At 40.2% G+C, this 18,763-nt stretch overlaps 1 protein-coding gene and 1 pseudogene across 6 annotated transcripts in view; one reads left to right on the forward strand and one right to left on the reverse strand.

Moving 5' to 3' along the window:
• SLK (STE20 like kinase) overlaps positions 1 to 14,653 on the reverse strand; it is a 47,566-nt gene extending 32,913 nt beyond the window's left edge. For 4 of the 6 annotated variants that reach the window (XM_088669615.1, XM_035133912.3, XM_035133913.3 and 1 more), the window contains exons 1-2: positions 14,589 to 14,653; positions 13,314 to 14,149 (exon numbers count right to left, since the gene is read on the reverse strand). In XM_088669615.1, the coding sequence (XP_088525741.1) occupies positions 13,314 to 13,463 (150 nt within the window). In that variant the 5' untranslated portion in view covers positions 13,464 to 14,149; positions 14,589 to 14,653. The remainder of the gene's footprint in view (positions 1 to 13,313; positions 14,150 to 14,588) is intronic. The other 2 variants (XM_088669618.1, XM_088669617.1) reach the window with 1 other exon arrangement.
• Positions 14,654 to 15,276: 623 nt separating this feature from the next.
• On the forward strand, positions 15,277 to 17,682 carry LOC118093724 (ubiquitin-related modifier 1 pseudogene; annotated as a pseudogene).
• The last annotated feature ends 1,081 nt before the right edge of the window (positions 17,683 to 18,763 follow it).

Below are 18,763 nucleotides of genomic sequence, written 5' to 3' on the forward strand. Positions count from 1 at the left end.
GTGGAAGCTGCAGGTTCGCCTTTAAATGTTAACATCAGTTGCAAAGTTAAGAGTTTGGAGAGCTGGAGTGTTGGAAAGACTACTGTACTGTAACTGGGCTGTGAGTTTGGATGGATGGAAAACTATTTATTTACTTATTTGCTTACTTGCTTGTTTGGCACCCAGGGCAGATGTCCTCTCACAACCCTGGCCTATTGTGACATGGGACAGATCAACCACCAAAGCAAAATACCATATTTTTGTGTATTAGAGGAGGTTTTTTGACTCAAAAATCATGTCAAAAAACGGGGGTTGACCTATAAACGGATAGTGGCATGGGGGGGAAGCTGCGCGCTGCCAGCCAGCTGGTTGGCGGGCATGCAACTCCCCTCCCATGCTGCTGCATCTTATACATGGGAAAATATGGTGACATAGAGAAGGAGACATAGTAATTCCACACACGTAACACAAGTCAACAGTGTGATGCAGTAGCAGCAAAGGGGGGGGGAAGGCAATGCTATTCTAGGCTGTATCAACATAAGTATAGTGTCCAGACCAAGGGAAGTCCTGCTTTATTCTGCCTTGGTCAGACCACACATGGAGTACTGTGTCCAGTTCTGGGCACCACAATTTAAAAAGGATATTGGCAAGCTGGAACGCATGCAGAGGAAGGCAACCAAGATTATCAAAGGTCTGGAAACCAAGCCTTATGAAGAACGGTTGAAGGACCTGGGTATGTTTAGCCAAGAAAAGAGACCAAGAGGAGATATGATAGCCCTTGAGATATTTCAAGGTAGCTATCACATGGAAGAGGGAACAAGATAACTTTCTCCTGCTCTAGAGAAATGGTTTCAAGTTACAAGAAATGAGATTCCAACTAAACTTCAGGAAGATGTTTCTGATGGTAAGAGTTGTTCGACAGTGGAACAGTGGAGGTGGGCTCTCCTTCATGTTAAGCAGCGGTTGTATGACCATCTGTCATGAATGTTAGTTGAGATTCCTGCATTGCAAGAGATTGAACTATATGATCCTCGGGGTCGCTTCCAATTGTACAGTTCTATAGTAGCATTACCTTAAGTCCCCTGTGACTGGAAGATGCTGCCCACAGAAAGGAACGAACTACTTAGTATGCCTGCAGCTTGAATTTTATCACTTCAATTTGTAATGCTCATTTTATTTTTTTGTGGTGGTTTGTATAACCACATTGGTAATTTAATTTTGGGGAGGAGATGTTGCAGAAACCATAGTTCAGAGATGCTGGACTTTTTTTTAAAAAAGAAAAACATCTCTTCAATGGCTGTTCAATGTGGTTTGCGCATAAATCATTCCAGATTGTAAGTGGGCCTCCCTAAATAACTGTAAATGCTTTACTGGGTGAATAACATACTCACAACGCAGCCTCAAAGTATTGGGAAAGGAAGTGATGCACCAAACCAAATAAATCGACAATACTCCACTCATACCGGTATTACATTTTTGTTACTGTGATGGAGTCCAGATTGTGCTTTTGTAAGCTATGGGCAATTATTTTTTTGCTGGTCTAATAACTCAGTGTTTCTCAACCTTTTTTGGGCCAAGGCACACTTGTTCCATGAAAAGAATCACGAGGCACACCACCATTTAAAAAGTTAAAAAAATTAACTCTGTGCCGCCCTATATTGACTATATAATTATGACTGTAAGAAACACTTGCCAATTGCTGTGTTGGTTGCAATCTCCTGTAATAAGGCTTCACAAGCCGCTGATTTCTCTGCCAGCACAATCCTTTGCTCAGCAAGTTTCAGGTTGAGCTCATCCAGCCAGCTTCTTTAAGTTTGTCTAAAACCACCCTCCCGTGGTGGTGGCTGTTGAGAGCTGCGCTCACCCCGCGTCGTGAACCGGCTGGCTTCCTTTCTGGCGGGTTAGTGTTGTGTATTGGCGGCCGCCAGGCACGTGACAATGCAAATCGCCCTTCTCATCGCCGCACGTCGCGGCACACCAGCCAGCGTCTCGCGGCACACTAGTGTGCCACGGAACAGCGGTTGAGAAACGCTGTAATAACTGACCCAGGTGTCATGTCATACTACTGGTCTATATCAGGAATGGTGAATCTTTTTTATACCATCATACACACATACTCATACAAGGGTCTAGATGAAAGTTCCCTACCCCTGTTCTATATGTGGGGAAAACAATCATTATAAGCTACTGAAAATAAACCAGCATATCTAAAGACCATAGCCTTAAGGGCCAGTATATGTTTTCTGTGGAGAATTGCTTTCTGTACAGTCACACTGGCAGTGGCCTTCCAAGAACTCAGTCTTTCCAACCCAGCCACCCGCTAAGATACTTTAAACTGGAGGTGTGTAGGACTTAACCTGGGACCGTCCACATGTAAAGCACGACAAAGCAATAACCTCTTCGTTTTAGGAATTTTCTCAGATCTTCCTGCTTTTCAAAACATTTTCAAACACTCAAGAACATCTATCATTTCTAGGGTCTTGTACCTTAGCGATCAGATATGGGGACAGTGAATGCAAATAATATTTGTGTTATGCCAAAAGAGTAAATCTGTGTACAGATAACCGTGTACAACAATCTCCACTAAAGGATTACGGAGGTCAAACTGTGAATGGAGTTGCAGAAAAGCTTGAGGAATAAAACAAAACTGTTGTTTTTATTCTATAGTTTACTGAACTATGAAGTAGTAACTAGCATTAATATAAATGTAGAAGTAAAATAAAAAAATTCCTTCAGTAGCACCTTAAAGACCAACTAAGTTTTTATTTTGGTATGAGCTTTCGTGTGCATGCACACTTCTTCAGTGTGCATGCACACGAAAGCTCATACCAAAATAAAAACTTAGTTGGTCTTTAAGGTGCTACTGAAGGAATTTTTTTATTTTACTTCGATCCAGACCAACACGGCTACCTACCTGTAACCATAAATGTAGAAGTGAATCTTATCAGTGAAAAAAACCCTGACTAGGCTAACTTCAACAGTTTCTGCAAGCATATTACTGTATACAACTTTATAAGTTATCACTTTATTCCTCTCACATTCTAACTCTCAGTTTACCAGCAGGACCATCTCACATACTTTCCTCATTAATAGGCCAACAAACAAGTAGCAAAACTGCATGACTAGCTTTTCAAGTACTACTTGTAAAAGAGGCTTTATACAAGAATGTGTACTAGGAGCAAACACATTTATCATACACAGTGATTCATTTTTTCCTTCCATAGAATTAAAATCAACTTTGAAAGTTGGGAAACAAGAATGTACAAATAATTTTAAGCAGGGTCTAATTTGAAAACTGCACTGATGTTTAATAAGTGTCAAGACTTTAATTTATAAAGTTACAAGTACGTAGCATAGTTCATGGCACAAATACATAAGTATATATTTTAATTATGCATATATGTATGTATAGTCTGTGCTTTCATAAATGTTTATCAAGGCAACATACAACATGCAAAAGGAAAATTAATTTAGTAAAACACCAGTAAATATTAGGTTATAAAGAAAAATATAATGGAGTAAACATCTATCTAAACAGTTTTCATACAGCATTTATCTCCCTTGAATGGCCTATCTGAAATTAGCTGAATTGGAAAACATTCCATTATTTCCAAATAGTAAAAATACAGTATTAAAAGTCTGTTGAGCTTAATAGGACCATAGATTGAATGCTACAGACCCGATGTAAGAGCACCTTTATAAAAGCTACTGTTGGCAGTACAGAACACAATTATACTCAGAATTGACAAGATTTTTCTCCAAGAGGTGATAACTGTGTTCTACCAGTCTTGAGTTTTAAACTTAAGTGTGATGTAAATTACGGTAAGTAACCAAATGTACTGCATCTATATGCATAAAGGCAACACACATACGCATAATTCTGCAAGTGTTAACATTTTATCCATAATTATCAAGCTTTAAGAATATATTAAAGTAACTATTATGTTTGGGTCAAAATGTCTTCTTTCAAATGGGGAATGATAAAACAAAGAAACAGGCAACACATTAAGAGTGGACTGGGGAATTCTATGTAGGATTATGAAGACTGCTTAGGTAACAATCTCTCCCCATGGAATTCTATTGGGGGCAGGCTTTCCTGACCCTCCAGAGCAGATTTAAATAAGATACAGAGAGTACCAGCCCTGTTGCACCAGTGGGAGTGTTTGCATTGCTAGTAGAATGGGGTGATTGAATCTGACCCTTAGCTGCAACCCTAGAGTTTTCTACTTGAGGGGAAGCTCTATTTAGTTCAGTGACACTTATACGTCTGGGTTGATGTTCACAGGATTGCACTGTAGGGACAAATTCATTAACTTTTTGCCTTTTATATATTCTTTTAACTGTCTGCCCCTACTAGGTGCAGATTTTCCATCATCACTCAAGTACATGGAAATAGCCTCTTCAATTTTTCCACACATTTCTTTCTTCTGCTGCACTGGTTAGTATTACAGTATCTGTCAAAGATTTGGTAAATCATGCTATCAGTAAAAGTGACAAGAGCCAGGTCAATACCCTTCCTGCAAAGAAACTATTTATTCTTTCCCCTCATCTTATCTCTTCCGTCTGCCATCACTCTAAAAATAACTTTAGTGTAAATATTGCTAGTGCTTGGGACACTTTTGTGCATCATGACCAATCATCTGATTTGAGAACCAAGGGATTAGGAAATCTGGGCATACAATGCAGTTATCAGACTTTCCTGCCCATGGCATCCAGGCAACTCTAACGCAGGCAGGATAGAACTTTACATGCCATTTCCAGAGTACTTCCCAAAACAACAGTGCAACAGAAACTATGTATTGGGCTTATTCTCCCTTGTGGCTTCAAAGTCAATACTGTAGCTCCAATGTTAGAAGTTGCAGGCACACACACAAATGCACACAATTGTTTCACTATGACACACTGTGTTACACATGACAAGGAGATTGCATGCATTGCCCTTTGTCTTTAAAAGCATGACTTTTAAAACATTGGAACAAAGATAAAAGAAGCTGCATGCATTTTCCAAAACACTGTCCAGTGCCAAGCACCATCTCCACTGCAAACCAAGACAAGATAGTTAGTGGGTGGCAGACAGAGGGGAAAGGCGCCAAGTGAATGAGAAGCATGAGGGTGAGTGACATTTACTTAAGATCATTAAGAGGTTGCCATCCACAACTTCCTTTAATCCAACTAGCTGGAACAAATGTAGGTTGGAGCCCAACAACAACTAATGACCAAATATTCACCATCCTGCTTTAGTATGTAAGGCTTAGCTAAAAGCTCCTATGTGGAATTGGGGTGTGAGTGGAGGAGAAAGGAATTCCCTGAAAAGAATTTGGAAGTGGAGAAAGTACAACTTCTGCCTGCAGTTATTCATAGCAGCTGACATTTTTACTAAAATCCCTCAGAGTGATGCAATATTGCTTGGTGGGATGGGACTGATGGCACTAGGATCATTTCAGGACAGTAAAAGCAAATTTGCACCCCAAGAATTTAGTCTCCTCTTCAAAAATTGTCAAAATACCTCCATTTTGTTGCACAGAAAGGTTAAAGCCTAATACTTTTGTGGACTATGTACTGCCACATAAACTTTCTCACTGTCCCCTCCCTCTTGCCTATTTTTCAGGTAACACAAACATGGATTGCGCCTAATGAAATTTAATCTAATCTTATTGCTGCTTGCCTTCTAGCAGGCAGCTAAGACTTACAATTATCTATGCTCTGGTCACATTCCATTTATATAACATATACATGGGGCTGTCTTTAAGCAATGCATCTGGTTCAAAATTAAGTACCGCAGTTAGGCTCCCAATGAGGACGGGCAAAGAGAAAGTAGAAGAAGCTTGCCAATCTCAAAATGACTGCCAATAGCTTCTGATCCATTTAAGATGACCATTCAAAAACAGATTTTAATCTTTTTTCAGGCAAGCCTCCCTGTGAAGAAAATCCCATAATCAAAATGCTGCAATGGAAAAAGCACTACGCTGTTTCCCTATAGCCTTAGCAGGATTTTTAAGCATTCAAGGAATATAAGTCATACCCTGAAAATAAGACAGTGATAGGCGCAGCAGCAATGCCGGCCACTGCAGGAGGAGGAAAAAAATAAGACATCCCCTGAAAATAAGCCATAGTGTGTGTGTTTTTTAATAGGAAAAATAAATATAAGACGGTGTCTTATTTTCAGAGAAACACGGTATCACCTTACCATCCATCCTACCATTCTAATGCTATTTTGCTGTCTCTAATGTTGCCATTTTGGTCACATACCAAAGAGCCAATCAGTACAAACGTTCCTAGTGGTTCTTTATAACCACTGCAAAACTTTATTGCCTAATAATCATGTATTCTACATATGCATGCACATAAATGAGATTTAGACCCAATGCTACTTTTGCCTGTTCCAATAAGATTGACACCCTGTCATTTGATCAAATGATATTCACAGCGGCTTACAAATGACTGAAATAATCAACACCACTCATCTGTGTCAGTTCCCCAACAGTAGATGAGACTAGGCCAGGCATGTCAAACCTGCGGCCCTCCAGATGTTTTGGCCTACAACTCCCATGATCCCTAGCTAGCAGGACCAGTGGTTGGGGAAGATGGGAATTGTAGTCCAAAACATCTGGAGGGCCGCAGGTTTGACATGCCTGGACTAGGCCATGCTTTCCTTACTGTCCCTGAGCAACCGACCGTTGTTCAGTATTCTTTGTGGCAAGGAGATAGCTGCTCCTTCACTGGCTGATGGGTTCAGACTGGTCTCCCCTTACCATGATAGGAGGGAGAGGGTGCATCCTCCCAGTGGCCTTTGGCCCCCTTGCAAAAGGCAGAGTTGGAGTACCCAGCTTTGCTGTCCCAGGACAAATGTCTTCATAACAAACAGAATAAATCATACTAATGATTTTTTTAAAAAATGGCTTAGATTCACAGGTAACATATATACAGATAAATTAATATTTTAAACCAACAACCTAGAAATCTACATAGCATTAATCCTATATTCTTGGCTGTATTAGAATACAAACCTCACATTGTTTCCACAATGCACTGCAATACACTTGGCATGATACAAATGTGCGCACCTTGTGACTACTATACAGTCATACCTCGACATCCGAACGCTTCGACTTCCGAAGGTTTCGACTTCTGAAGTCGACAACACCGCGCGCGCCTGGTCTGCACCTGCGCAGAAGTGCGAAATTGTGCTTTGCGCATGCACACAAGCAGAGCTTCAACATCCGAAAACCTCGACTTACAAAGACAGCCGCGGAACGGATCGTCTTCATAAGTCGGGGTACCACTGTACTGTACATTGTAATTTGAGGAACAACCTGTTTGTTTGACTAAATTGCGAGCAGAGGGAAATAGTGTTGGAAGTAGTACTGTCAACATCACAACCTGCTAATAAAGCATTCTATGCAACTCAGAATTTTGCATACGAATGCCTCCTTAGGTTGCTTCAGTATCATTGACCTGCAGGGTGTTTTGTGTCACCTTAAAGACTAACAGTTGCATTGTCACATGAGCTTTCATACATCATAGCCCCTTTGTCAGATGCAATATTTATCTGCTTTGCATCTTCTGTCATTTCCAACCAACACAGCAGCCACTGTCTACTGAACAGGCTATTCATAATGCTTTCTTCAGAAATAAAAACATGCTAATATAAAGCTTTTCAGTCTGGAGAAAGGAAATAGCTGAAAATTCTGTAACCCGAGGCAAACATTTGTTGCTATCCAATGTACAAGCATGTAATATGATCACCAAGAGCAAGTTTTGCTTTTATTATAATGGATTCCTTACCATTAGAACACAATTAGAAGCCCCAGAGGAATATTTCTCTTCCTACTGATAAAAACCATATGCATAAAAATTGCCTTAATGAAAGTTAGAAACATTTGTTCACTTCAATTCAGGAAATAGTGTGTAAGATGACATCACACAACAATAAAGAGACAAGAAAGATCAAACATCTAAACTTCCAGAAGCCTGATTTAGTTTAATATAACTTTTTCAAATTATAGTGAATTTAATTTGCAGTCTCAGTGCCCTTTCCCCTAGTTATGAATGTCACAACTTTCAGCTTGTTTTGTTGGGTTTCCTTTATTAACTTTTATGAATTATATCAAATTTACCACTTTAAATTCAACTGATTATCTTATTCTATTAAAGAGTCAAAATTAGCACAGCAGATGGATTACTGGAACCCTGGATTCCATGATTTGTTGTAATTCCCAAGTACAGAAGCAAAAGCACCAAAATTAGTAGCTAACGACTGGATACCCTGTATTACAAAACCACATCCCCAATACACATCCAATCCATATTCCTCTTTGGAATATCTAGACCAGAAGTAGGGAATCTTTTTGGCTGGAGGAGCAGACCTTTATTTCCCCCCACCTTGTGGGTCAACTTTGACAGGTGAGTGGGGTGACCCATGGGGGTGGGGTCTGCTTTGCCAATACATTCCCTGTGGGGAATTGAACTCCATGCCCAGTTCATTACCTGATACCACTCAGTGACGTTAACTGATTGGCAGGTCAGTGTTCTTTGGTGGAAACGGGACTCATAGGTCTACTAGGACATCCAAGGGCAGAGGTTCCCCACACCAATCTAGACAGACCTCAAACCTGCCCATTGCTAATACAATGACATTGTTTATAAGGAAATGAAAAGCACTATACTATTTATACAGTTATAAGATGAATAGTTATAGAGATATCTTTATGCAGCCTTGATACAGTTAATTCTATCCTGTTATAAAATCACCGAGGGATAACATTGGTAGCACTCAGAGCCCAGCCATTAAATCAATGGCTTTAAATAATTATCTACTCTTAGCATAACGTGGATATCACCTCTTATTAGTCAGTAAATCAAATCCCATAAAATAATAGTTTACAGAATGCTTTTTTAACTCAACAAAATGCAGGGGTTTTTTGTTTTGTTTTTAAAAAGGTTCAATTATGGCTTATAATGTAAAATGTTTTAAGATATATTCATTCTGTCCTGAAAGTATATTAAATGCTATCAATATGTTGAAAAACATATTCTACCCATTCTGCGTATTATTGCAGAATTCCACAAGCCTCCTAGAAATTGTTTGCAGAGATTAGAGGCCAGTCAAAGGCACAAAACTAAAAATGGATAATTAAGTGGAGAATAGCAACAGACAGCTGGAAGGAAAAACGAACTACTGTTTTAACAAATGCTTAACTGTACAACTGATGGTCATTTCCACATCTTGAGAAACAGAAACTGACAGATGGCAGAAATCTATAAAGTTTATTCATAATTCCTTATTAAATTCAGAGATAAATATGCAGCATGAAAAAGAAACTGAAATCTGAGCAAATAAAACCCTAAAACGGCTTTAGGGAATCCCAAACCATGGCACTAGGAGACTGCTCAGAAAATAGTATCCTGGAAGTGCTATGTTCAAGACAAAACTGAAATCTTGAGTGTTTTTTTCTACCATAAAAATATAATTAAGCAAAAATATATACATGAATAGCTAATATGCCCTTTTGGGACCTTGCTTCCTCCTCTTAAAATAAATGTTTGAGGTTAACAAGAATTAACTTATACCTTGGAGAAAATGACTTGCTCTATAAAGGGATGGGTGGATACATTCTACATACACACTCCATGTACTGAAGTGTGAAAGAAAGACTCCAGATTACTCATGAGGTATACACCCAGCTCTTAAGTGACTAATGAAAGATGGCAAGAATCAGCATGCACACCACACTTTCTTGATTTGAAGAATTAAAATTTATTAACCCTGGATAATATCAACTGCACTATTATGTACAGTATACTGATACGCCATCTTTGGAATCTTTCTTTGGGAAGAAAGGTGGGATGTAAACTAATAAGATTTCTGTGCTTATGTATAACAGAGGAAGTCTAGTATAAAGTTGCTTTTATTTTCAACTCATTGCTGGTATTGAGAATGTTGTGTCTGATGCACAATAATAGATAACTGTAGCTAGTCTTTTCTACTGTCATGAATCTTAATCCCATACTAAATCTAAGATTTCTGTGCTGCTCAGGAAGATGAAAGCATATTCCATGATTAAAGCAAGGAATTGAATGATTAAATTATCAAATGTACAGCCTTAAATAATTACGGTACTTTTTACTAAACTTGAAGAGAATAGCACTGCATGTGCAAAACTTCCAGAAACTAACATGATGCAATAAGATCAGGAGACTGGCATCTATAACTGTATGAATGAGTCATACAAGACACACTTTAAACCATGTTCCACAGAAATGCTGTAACACGATGTGCAATCTATGGTGTTCTGGGAGTTGCTAAATCACAACTCCCATCATCCCCAACTACCAACCATACTGGCAATGGCTACTGGAAGATGGAGTATTATAATATCTGGAGGGCCACAGGTTTCCCACCCTGTCCTTGTGCTATAATAATAATAATAATAATAATAATAATAATAATAATATATTATTATTATTATTATTATTATTATTATTATTATTATTATTATTATTTCTACCCTGCTCATCCGGCTGGGTTTCCCCAGCCACTCTGGGTGGCTTCCAACAGAAGGTTAAAAATACATTAAAACATCAAACATTAAAAACTTCCCTAAACAAGGGCTATACTTTTCACAATAATTTTCAAAAGTAAAAGTGATTTTTTGTAGTGTTTTATCTTCCTCTTTTAATGCTAATTAAAAGCTAAGACAAAGATTTAGTTTTGTGTATTCCAACATTTACACTTTGGCTTTCTATGCAAATACAGTTAAAGTGGCTAAATACAAAAACAAAACAATATAATCAAGTAGAATCTAATGAAACCAGCAGAGAGCAAACAAACAACTGTATTCAAAAAGTCTCAATTAAAAAATGCCCACTGAAAGCAACAGTTTTCAAGGAATGTTTGAAAGCAGGTAATGAAGAGGCATGCACATGTCCCTGGAGAAATTATTCCCCAACCGGGGGGGGGGGGGCAACCATCGAAAAGGCCTCTCTCACTCAAACTAGCTGCACCTGTGTCAGCAGGAGGACAGCAAACCTCAAGCTGATTTGTCCAGTCCAGGCTGTCAGGGCATTTAAGGCCCAATCAACCTCTTGAATTGACCCTGGGAAGAAATCAAAAGCTGTTAAGTTGGTACAACAAAATTCCTGGTGACTCCAGGTAACAGTTTCGCGGCAGTATTCTGAACCAATTGAACTGTGTTCAAGAGGAGCCCCATGCAGGATACTTTACATAATCTAACCTGGGAGTGACTAAACCATGAACAAATGAGACTTGATCTGATTTCTCAAGGAAAGGGTTCAAGATGGTAGACCAGATAGTTATGTCACAGGCACCTGCATAAATAGGGCAGATGCAGGAACCACCCCCAAATCTGAGCCTGATGCTGGGAGTGCAACCTGGCATAGAACAGATTAAATATTTATCTCAAGAACAGTAGTACTACCAACCAAAACAAATGAGAGGTTCAGGGGAATCAACAGGATCACAGCCCACTATCTTCCTGGATAGGCCACCCAAGAGGGTGAACAAGGCAATCTCTTTTTAAAAAAATGATTTTTATTGCAATCAAAAATACTCATCAACAATTCCCTTTACAATGACATGCGTCTTCTACTTTATTCTTCTAGACATATTTGCATACTTTAAATAATAATTATTGACTTCCCTCTACCTCTTAACAGCTTCTTCTCACTTTATTTCATTTTCTTTTGTACCGTGTCAAAATCCTATCAAACTTCTCTTTATACATAATAACTCCTCTAAATATTTTGTAATTTTGTAAAATTTACTCTAGGCACATCAGAGTTTTGATTTGGGAACCATATTTACACATATAACTTTTAAAACAATCCCATTCTTTCTTCATCCTTAAGCTTATTGCTTCTGTTGTTTTGGCTAGTTCAATATACTCACACACTTTCTTTTGCCACTCTTCCTTAGTTGGAATCAAATCCGTTTTCCAATACAGTACTTGGCAATGAACATTCTAGCCGCAGTTGTTGCATAAAGAAATAACTCTTTTGCTTTCTCTTGAGATGCTTTTTGTCATTATACCCAGTAAGGAGGCCTCTGGTCTTTGGGGAAATGTTTGTCTGAGCATTTTCTTTAATCTTCATAGACCATGTTCCAATTTTTTAAAATTTGGGGACAGGTCCACCACATATGATATAGGGTTCCTTCCCCCTGTTTACACCTCCAACATGTGCTCTTATTATTTTTATAAATTTTAGCCAATTTACTTGGAATCAGGTACCACCTGTAAATCATTTTCATACAATTTTTCTTTTATCAAATAACAAGCGGTGAATTTTAAATCTGTTTTCCACAATTTCCCCCCGTCTTTCATTAAAATAGGATATCCAAAGTCTTGTTCTCATTTTACCATTACGTCCTTCACTTCTTCATTTTTTAGTTCCCAATCTAATAGTAATCTATAGGTTTTGACAATATTTTCTTATTGTTTAATAATAATTCTCTCTAATTTAGATATCTGTGTTTCAAATCCATTCTTTTTGTCTACTTTAAATATATCATTTAGTTGATAATACTGTAACCAATCCAAACCTAATTAAGTTCTTCAAAGTTTTTGATTTTTAATTGATCATTATCTTCTTCTAATATGTCTTTATATGTCACCCAGTTGCTATTCATGTTTTTCTTTTTTTTACCGCGATAGCTTCCAAAGGCAATAACCACCATGGTGTATCTGGTTCTAATTACTTTTTGGTATCGTTCCCAGACTGTGTATTAAGATTTTCTAATTATATGATTGAGGAAGCCTCTATGTGCTTTCACTTTGTTATAGCCCAAATACCCCTGCCAGCTGAATCTATTATCTCACCCCTCTACGTCCAATATATTGGTGTTTTTCAAAATCATCCATTCCTTTGTCGAATAAAGACATACAGCCTCATAGTATAATTTGAGGTCCAGCAATGCAAAGCCCCCTCTGTCATTTATCTCCGTCAAAAGTTTATACTCAATTCTAGGTTTTTTGCCTTGTCATATGAACTTTACCAGTTCTTTCTGCCACTATTTAAAGCAGCATGTCCCATTATTATAGGGATCATTTGGAATAATAGCATTTTTGACAGCATTGACATCTTGATAGTCGAGATTCTTCCTCATAGCGATAGATTTAGTCTACTCCAAATTTCCAGGTTTTTTTTTTATCTCCTTCCATACTTCCGCATAATTAAAAACAGAATAACCAAAATCCTTCTAAGGATAATGAAATCTTTATGATATAGTGAGATGTTCCCAAGTTACAGGTTATAGAAAAAGACAGTGTTCATATTTCAGGATTACAGCAGGAATATGACAAAACAAAATTTCTTACCTTGAATACTTTTCCAAAAGCACCATCTCCAAGTTCTCCTATAATTTCCCAATAGTCCTCTGGGTTTAAGTCTCTCTTGACATGCTCATACTGCTTCTTTTTCTTCTCACCCCCCAACTTGAAGATCTTACGAAAATTGAAGAATGACATCTTTGCTTTTTAAACTAACTCAAAAACTGTATCAAAACCTCAGAGTAGACAATAGTTTGGCTTTTTCCAACACCTTTCTTCCTTGCTTTATGATCCAAAGGGATAAAAGGCACACAATTGCAGCAGTTATGTCACGTTAGAGCTTTGATGCTGCCAGCAAAGCAACAGAAAAAGTTTTTGACCTTAATTTTTAGCGGCAGTATACAATAATCCAATATCAAGTAGAACAACAACTTTCAAGTCTATCTCGCTAGCTTTAAAAGCCAAAGAACCATTTGATCGCAAATTTCTTGCTCATAATAACCATACCATAGTACATGGCAAGGTCCCAAAGATGCTACTAGCTAAAGTACATTGATGGTCTACAGCCATCAGTTGTGGCAGTCTGGGGGCTGAAAGAAACACATCAGCATAATATTTTTGATGGTGTAGTAAAACATCTGGTGGAGGATACTTGTGCCAAACAACAAAAGGGCAGACAGCTGTATTCAAATCCTACTACAGTACTCCAATACTACTTATTTAGCAACAAGGATTATAGGCACCATTTCAGGACAAGCCTCCTTTCCCTTGATGAAACAGCTTCAGGACTCCAACACTGTGAAGACTGCACATCCTCCTTCATGTTTTGGGTAAAATAAAATAAAAAGACTCCTTATCCAATGGGCGTTGGGAGCCAGTTTCGCCTGTTGGAGAGAAGAGGAAAGTGAGAAAGACCGTCCCGCCTTGACAACTCACGAACTCTCAGGTCCCTCCCTGAAAGACACTTAACCAATCTCCACAACTGTTCAAAGTCAATGATGGATTTTGCTTTAAGGCGTGAGGGAGGGGCTCCACCACAGTTTTTGAGGGATAAAGTGGAGCTACCCCACAAAGCAGGGGGCGTGTGAAATAAATCTCTTCTCTCCCCGCCCCCCTTTTCACTTCTGTGTAGAAAAGAAAAGCCATAGGAGTCTGGGTTGAAGGAGACCTCACCCCTCACCAAGGAGAAGCAGTACCAACGGTCGTAACGACAACAAGCCCCACTTTTCTTAGTATGGAGGGGTGGGGTAGGAAGTGGGAAAGGAAAAGCGCTGCGAATAAAGGAGCCCACCACCCACAGGGAAGCTCATTTCAGTCTCTCACCCGGCCCGAGACGGATCCGGCGTCTTCGTCTTCGCCGCCGCCTTCTGTGTTCCCACTTCCTCTGTGGGGGCGGGGCAGAGCAATAAGCCTCCTTATGCCGATTTCCTCTCCTCCTCCCCCACCTCCAACCACCACCCAAGCCCGGCTGCACTTCGCTTCTCTCCCTCGCTCGCTCCCAACTACAGTCACGCATGCGCACTCTCTCCTCAGCCACTCTCGACAGAGAGCCTGGTAGAAAAGCCACGCCCATCTCGCTCTCCTCCCGCTCCACTCTCACCGCCTCGCTTTGACACTAAACTACGCATGCGCGGTTTCACTCGAGTTCCGCCAGATGCCTCTTTCCCGGACTCTCGCTGACTATGACTCCCCCCGCCTCTTTCTCATACACAACCCTGTACGTAGCCGGGTTTCAAGGAAACGGGGGCGGAGGAAGGCGGAGAGGGAGGAGCTTAAAAGAGAAGGGTGGCCGCCTGAGGTAGACTTCCTTCCGGTTTCGCCACCCACCTACACCTCTCTCCCGTCCCATGCGCGTGACGCGTAAGAAACACGCCCGTTAGCGGCGGAGAACCAATAGGAGCGCGCCGAGCTCTTTGGCGGGTAAGTGGGGCAGCGTCGACCGTTTTGAGGAGGTGGAGAGATTACAGCAGTTTGAAAAAAGGGGGGGCGGTTAAAAGGGGCAACTTTCTTTTGTGCTGGTTTAGTGGTTTTTGGCAATTCCTTTGTGCTCGGTTGTAAGGGGAAAGAAAAAAGGGTAGGCTTCCTGTTCCCTCCATGTATGGCTGTGTATGTGGAGTTTTTGGACAGGGGAATTTAGGCACAGGATAGTTACTGATCGTTATGTTCATATAGGATTAGAGGCAATGTTGTCTTGAGTGTCACTCGCTAGGGAGCAATAGCGGGAGAAGGCTCTTTCCCTCATGCCCTAAGGGCCCCATGGATGTCCGGTTTGTATTGTGGAAAACTAGGGAGTGGACTAGATATGTGTTTGGTCTAGCAGAGTTCTTGTGCTCATAAGAACACAAATTATTTATGGAATTCACTGCCACAAGATATGGTTGCGGCCCTTGGCTTTAAAATGAAAGTAGTTTTTTTTTAAAAAAAAAAAAAGGATAAAAAATAAACAAAGGGCAATGTGTCAGGAACAGTCCACTTCTGAATACTAAATCCTGAGCCCAGATAACAGGGTAAGCTGTTGCAAGGCATGGAAGCTGTGGATATTCCATAGAAATGGGCTGCTGGCCGACAAGATGGATTTAAGGTCTTACCAGGGGTCTTATCCTCTCAAGCTGTTCATACTGTATCAGAATATAGTTTGACAGACTAAGCAAACTTTACTGCAATAAGTTAGTCTATCCTGAAAAAAAATGTTTGCTTCTAGTTCATTTAATGAAGCTGAACTGTAATAGTTTAATGCACAAGGCACCCATTATGACCTACACAGATATTAATTCCACAGTTTCAAAGTAGAGGCAATAGTGCAGCCTTTTTTCACAGTGTTCCAGGAGGTAGTACTGTATACTCTTTTCAAATAGTTTTCATGTGGAAAGATGGCGGCGCCCTTGTCTCTTCAGCTGGAGTTCAGAGGTGGAGCAGAGCTCTTGTTTGATGGGATAAGAAAACATCAGGTGACTTTGCCCAGCCAGCAAAGACCTTGGGATGTTCGAAACTTGCTGGTGTGGATTAAAGAGAACCTGTTGAAAGAGAGGCCAGAACTGTTTGTGCAGGGAGATTCTGTGCGGCCTGGAATCTTGGTGCTGATCAATGACGCAGATTGGGAGTTGATGGGGGAGCTGGACTATCTGCTCCAAGACCAGGATAACGTCGTTTTCATCTCCACCTTGCATGGTGGTTAGACTATGAAAAAGAATATTTGTGCTGGTGTGCAGAAGGGATTCCTGGCCCAGACATAAACATTCCTTGCTTTCTTGGCTGTCACCCCAGATCAGAGTTGGTTTCTCATTAGCTGCTTTTCGTTAATGAAGTCTGCCCTTTTGACACTTGGCTCCTCCCACCCAGTGGTTCAGCTCTCGCCTCCTTTGTCCAAGAAGGCTGAAATAATTTCTGCACTTGGTCACCCTCTTCCTTGCTCCAGGAGGTGCACACCATGGAACAAATGGCTGAAAATGAGCCGCTTTGCACGTGGAACAGCTGAGCTCACCCTGGCTGTCACACTTGTTTGCTGGCTTCTCCTTGGCAGCAGCAGGGAAAGGTCTGTGATCAAAGAGGGGGGGTCTCCCTTTCCTTCCAATCCAAGCCTTGGATCAAGTTGCAGCCATTAACAGTCATTAAGGGATATGGGGGGGGGGCGTTCAAGGAAGATGGCAGATGCAAAACACCCTCAGCCTATCTGCTCTTGATTTACCATGCATGGATTTCAGTTCTGTGACTCAATTTTAAAAAGTACCCATCTAGAGCCAGCTCACAAATGGTTACTTTGAATTTTGATGCCTATGAAGTGCACTTTTGCCTGCCTTTTTGGAAGAAAAAGAAACTAGATGACCTCAGAGTCCCTTCCAACTCTTCTGGAGGCACTGCCTGATGCTGTTCTGCTGCAGCAGCTACGTATGCATGCAATTGATTCCCCTTTTCAAATTGTCTGCAGATTGAAATCCTACTGTGCAGGATGGTTGTGACAATAAAAGTTGTGAAATGATTTTTAAAAATAGTTTTCATCTGGCAAGTTTACTTTCTCCCTTCTGTTGTTGTGTATGGCTCACACAGTCTGGCCTTGTAGGCTCCAAAATCCACAGACGTATCTCACCCTCCCACTATTTCTTCTGGCAACCAATCTCATCTTCATCTTGGAATGCAAGCAGTTAACTTCTCTGTTCTTGGAGGTACAGTATCTATTTGGAGGCAGTAAAACACAAAACTGATGTTGTTCCTGTCTGTCTCTGTTTTGAGAGACTTATGGTTTGACGTATGTACACAGCCTATAGTTCATCATAGAGTTTTTCTCACATCCACTTGAGCCAGCAAGGTTATCAATAGGTATTTATTAACTGGACTTGATGGGGGGTGTGACAGTACCCAATTCCTTAAACCTTTGTATTTTAACAGACTAAAGAACTAGATTAAATATGTTTTCCACTTATCCTTCTGTTTCTGTTGTTTCTTATTCATTCCAATCTTTTTCATATGCTTCCCTTTACCTGCTAAGCTCTGATATCTTTGGTGTTCACTATTACAGTTCCGCCATGATGGTGACAAAAAGTTGGATTCATATTATTGACTGCTGTTATACAAGTGTTCTACCTTTTGTTTAAGGCAGGGATTAAAAACTTGTCTTCCAGAGGTTGCTGAACTACATTGGCTAAGATGACTGGATCTGATGAAAGATGGAATCCAGTAACAGCTGTGGCTGCTCCCCTGCGATGTCACTTCTGGAGGGGGAAAACATGTTCATAGGGGTGAGGTGGCTCAGTTTTCTGATGACACCAAATTATTTAGGGTGATAAAACAAAAAAGGATATTGAAGAGTTCCAAAAAGATATCTCCAAACTGAGGAATGGGCATCAAAATTTGAAATGTGAAAGTGTGTAAAGGGATGCATGTTAGGACAAATATACACTGTTGGGTTCAAAAATAGCAGTAACTGATAGCTTAATGAAAACATTGGCCCACTCTGTGGCAGCTATGAAAAGGACAATTTCCATGTGGGGAATTGATAGGAACGGAATAAAAAATAAAACTTCTAATATATTACTTTTATTAAAATATATGGTGAGATTGCTCTAGGAATACAGTATACCATTCTGGTCACTGCACCTCAAAGAGGCTATTGTGCAGCTATGCACTATATATAAGGGCAATCAAAGTGATCAAGGGATCCAGCAACTCCCTTATGTCATTGGGAAGGAGTGACCAATCAGGCTTATCCCTCAAAGTGGCCATACTAGTACAACTAGCTGCAGACAGGAGGGAGAGGTCGTGATAAAGGCACTGAGGGAGTGTCAGAAGGATCCCAACAGCCTGGATGAGCTTGCAGCCAGTGACTTGGAGCTGCGCCTCAGTCTCAGTGCCCAGACTGCTGCCCATGGAAGGATGGGGGGGGGGGGAGCTGGAGAGAGTGGAAATGGGGATGCTTCCATCTCATCAACCATGCTCAGTAGGTAGAGAGACAGATCTATACACCACATTCATATTTTTTTAGTTTTCTTTCTACAAATTGGTTT

This window comes from Zootoca vivipara, chromosome 5 (genome assembly GCF_965207765.1).
Source record: "Zootoca vivipara chromosome 5, rZooViv2.hap1.1, whole genome shotgun sequence".
Lineage (NCBI taxonomy): Eukaryota > Metazoa > Chordata > Lepidosauria > Squamata > Lacertidae > Zootoca > Zootoca vivipara.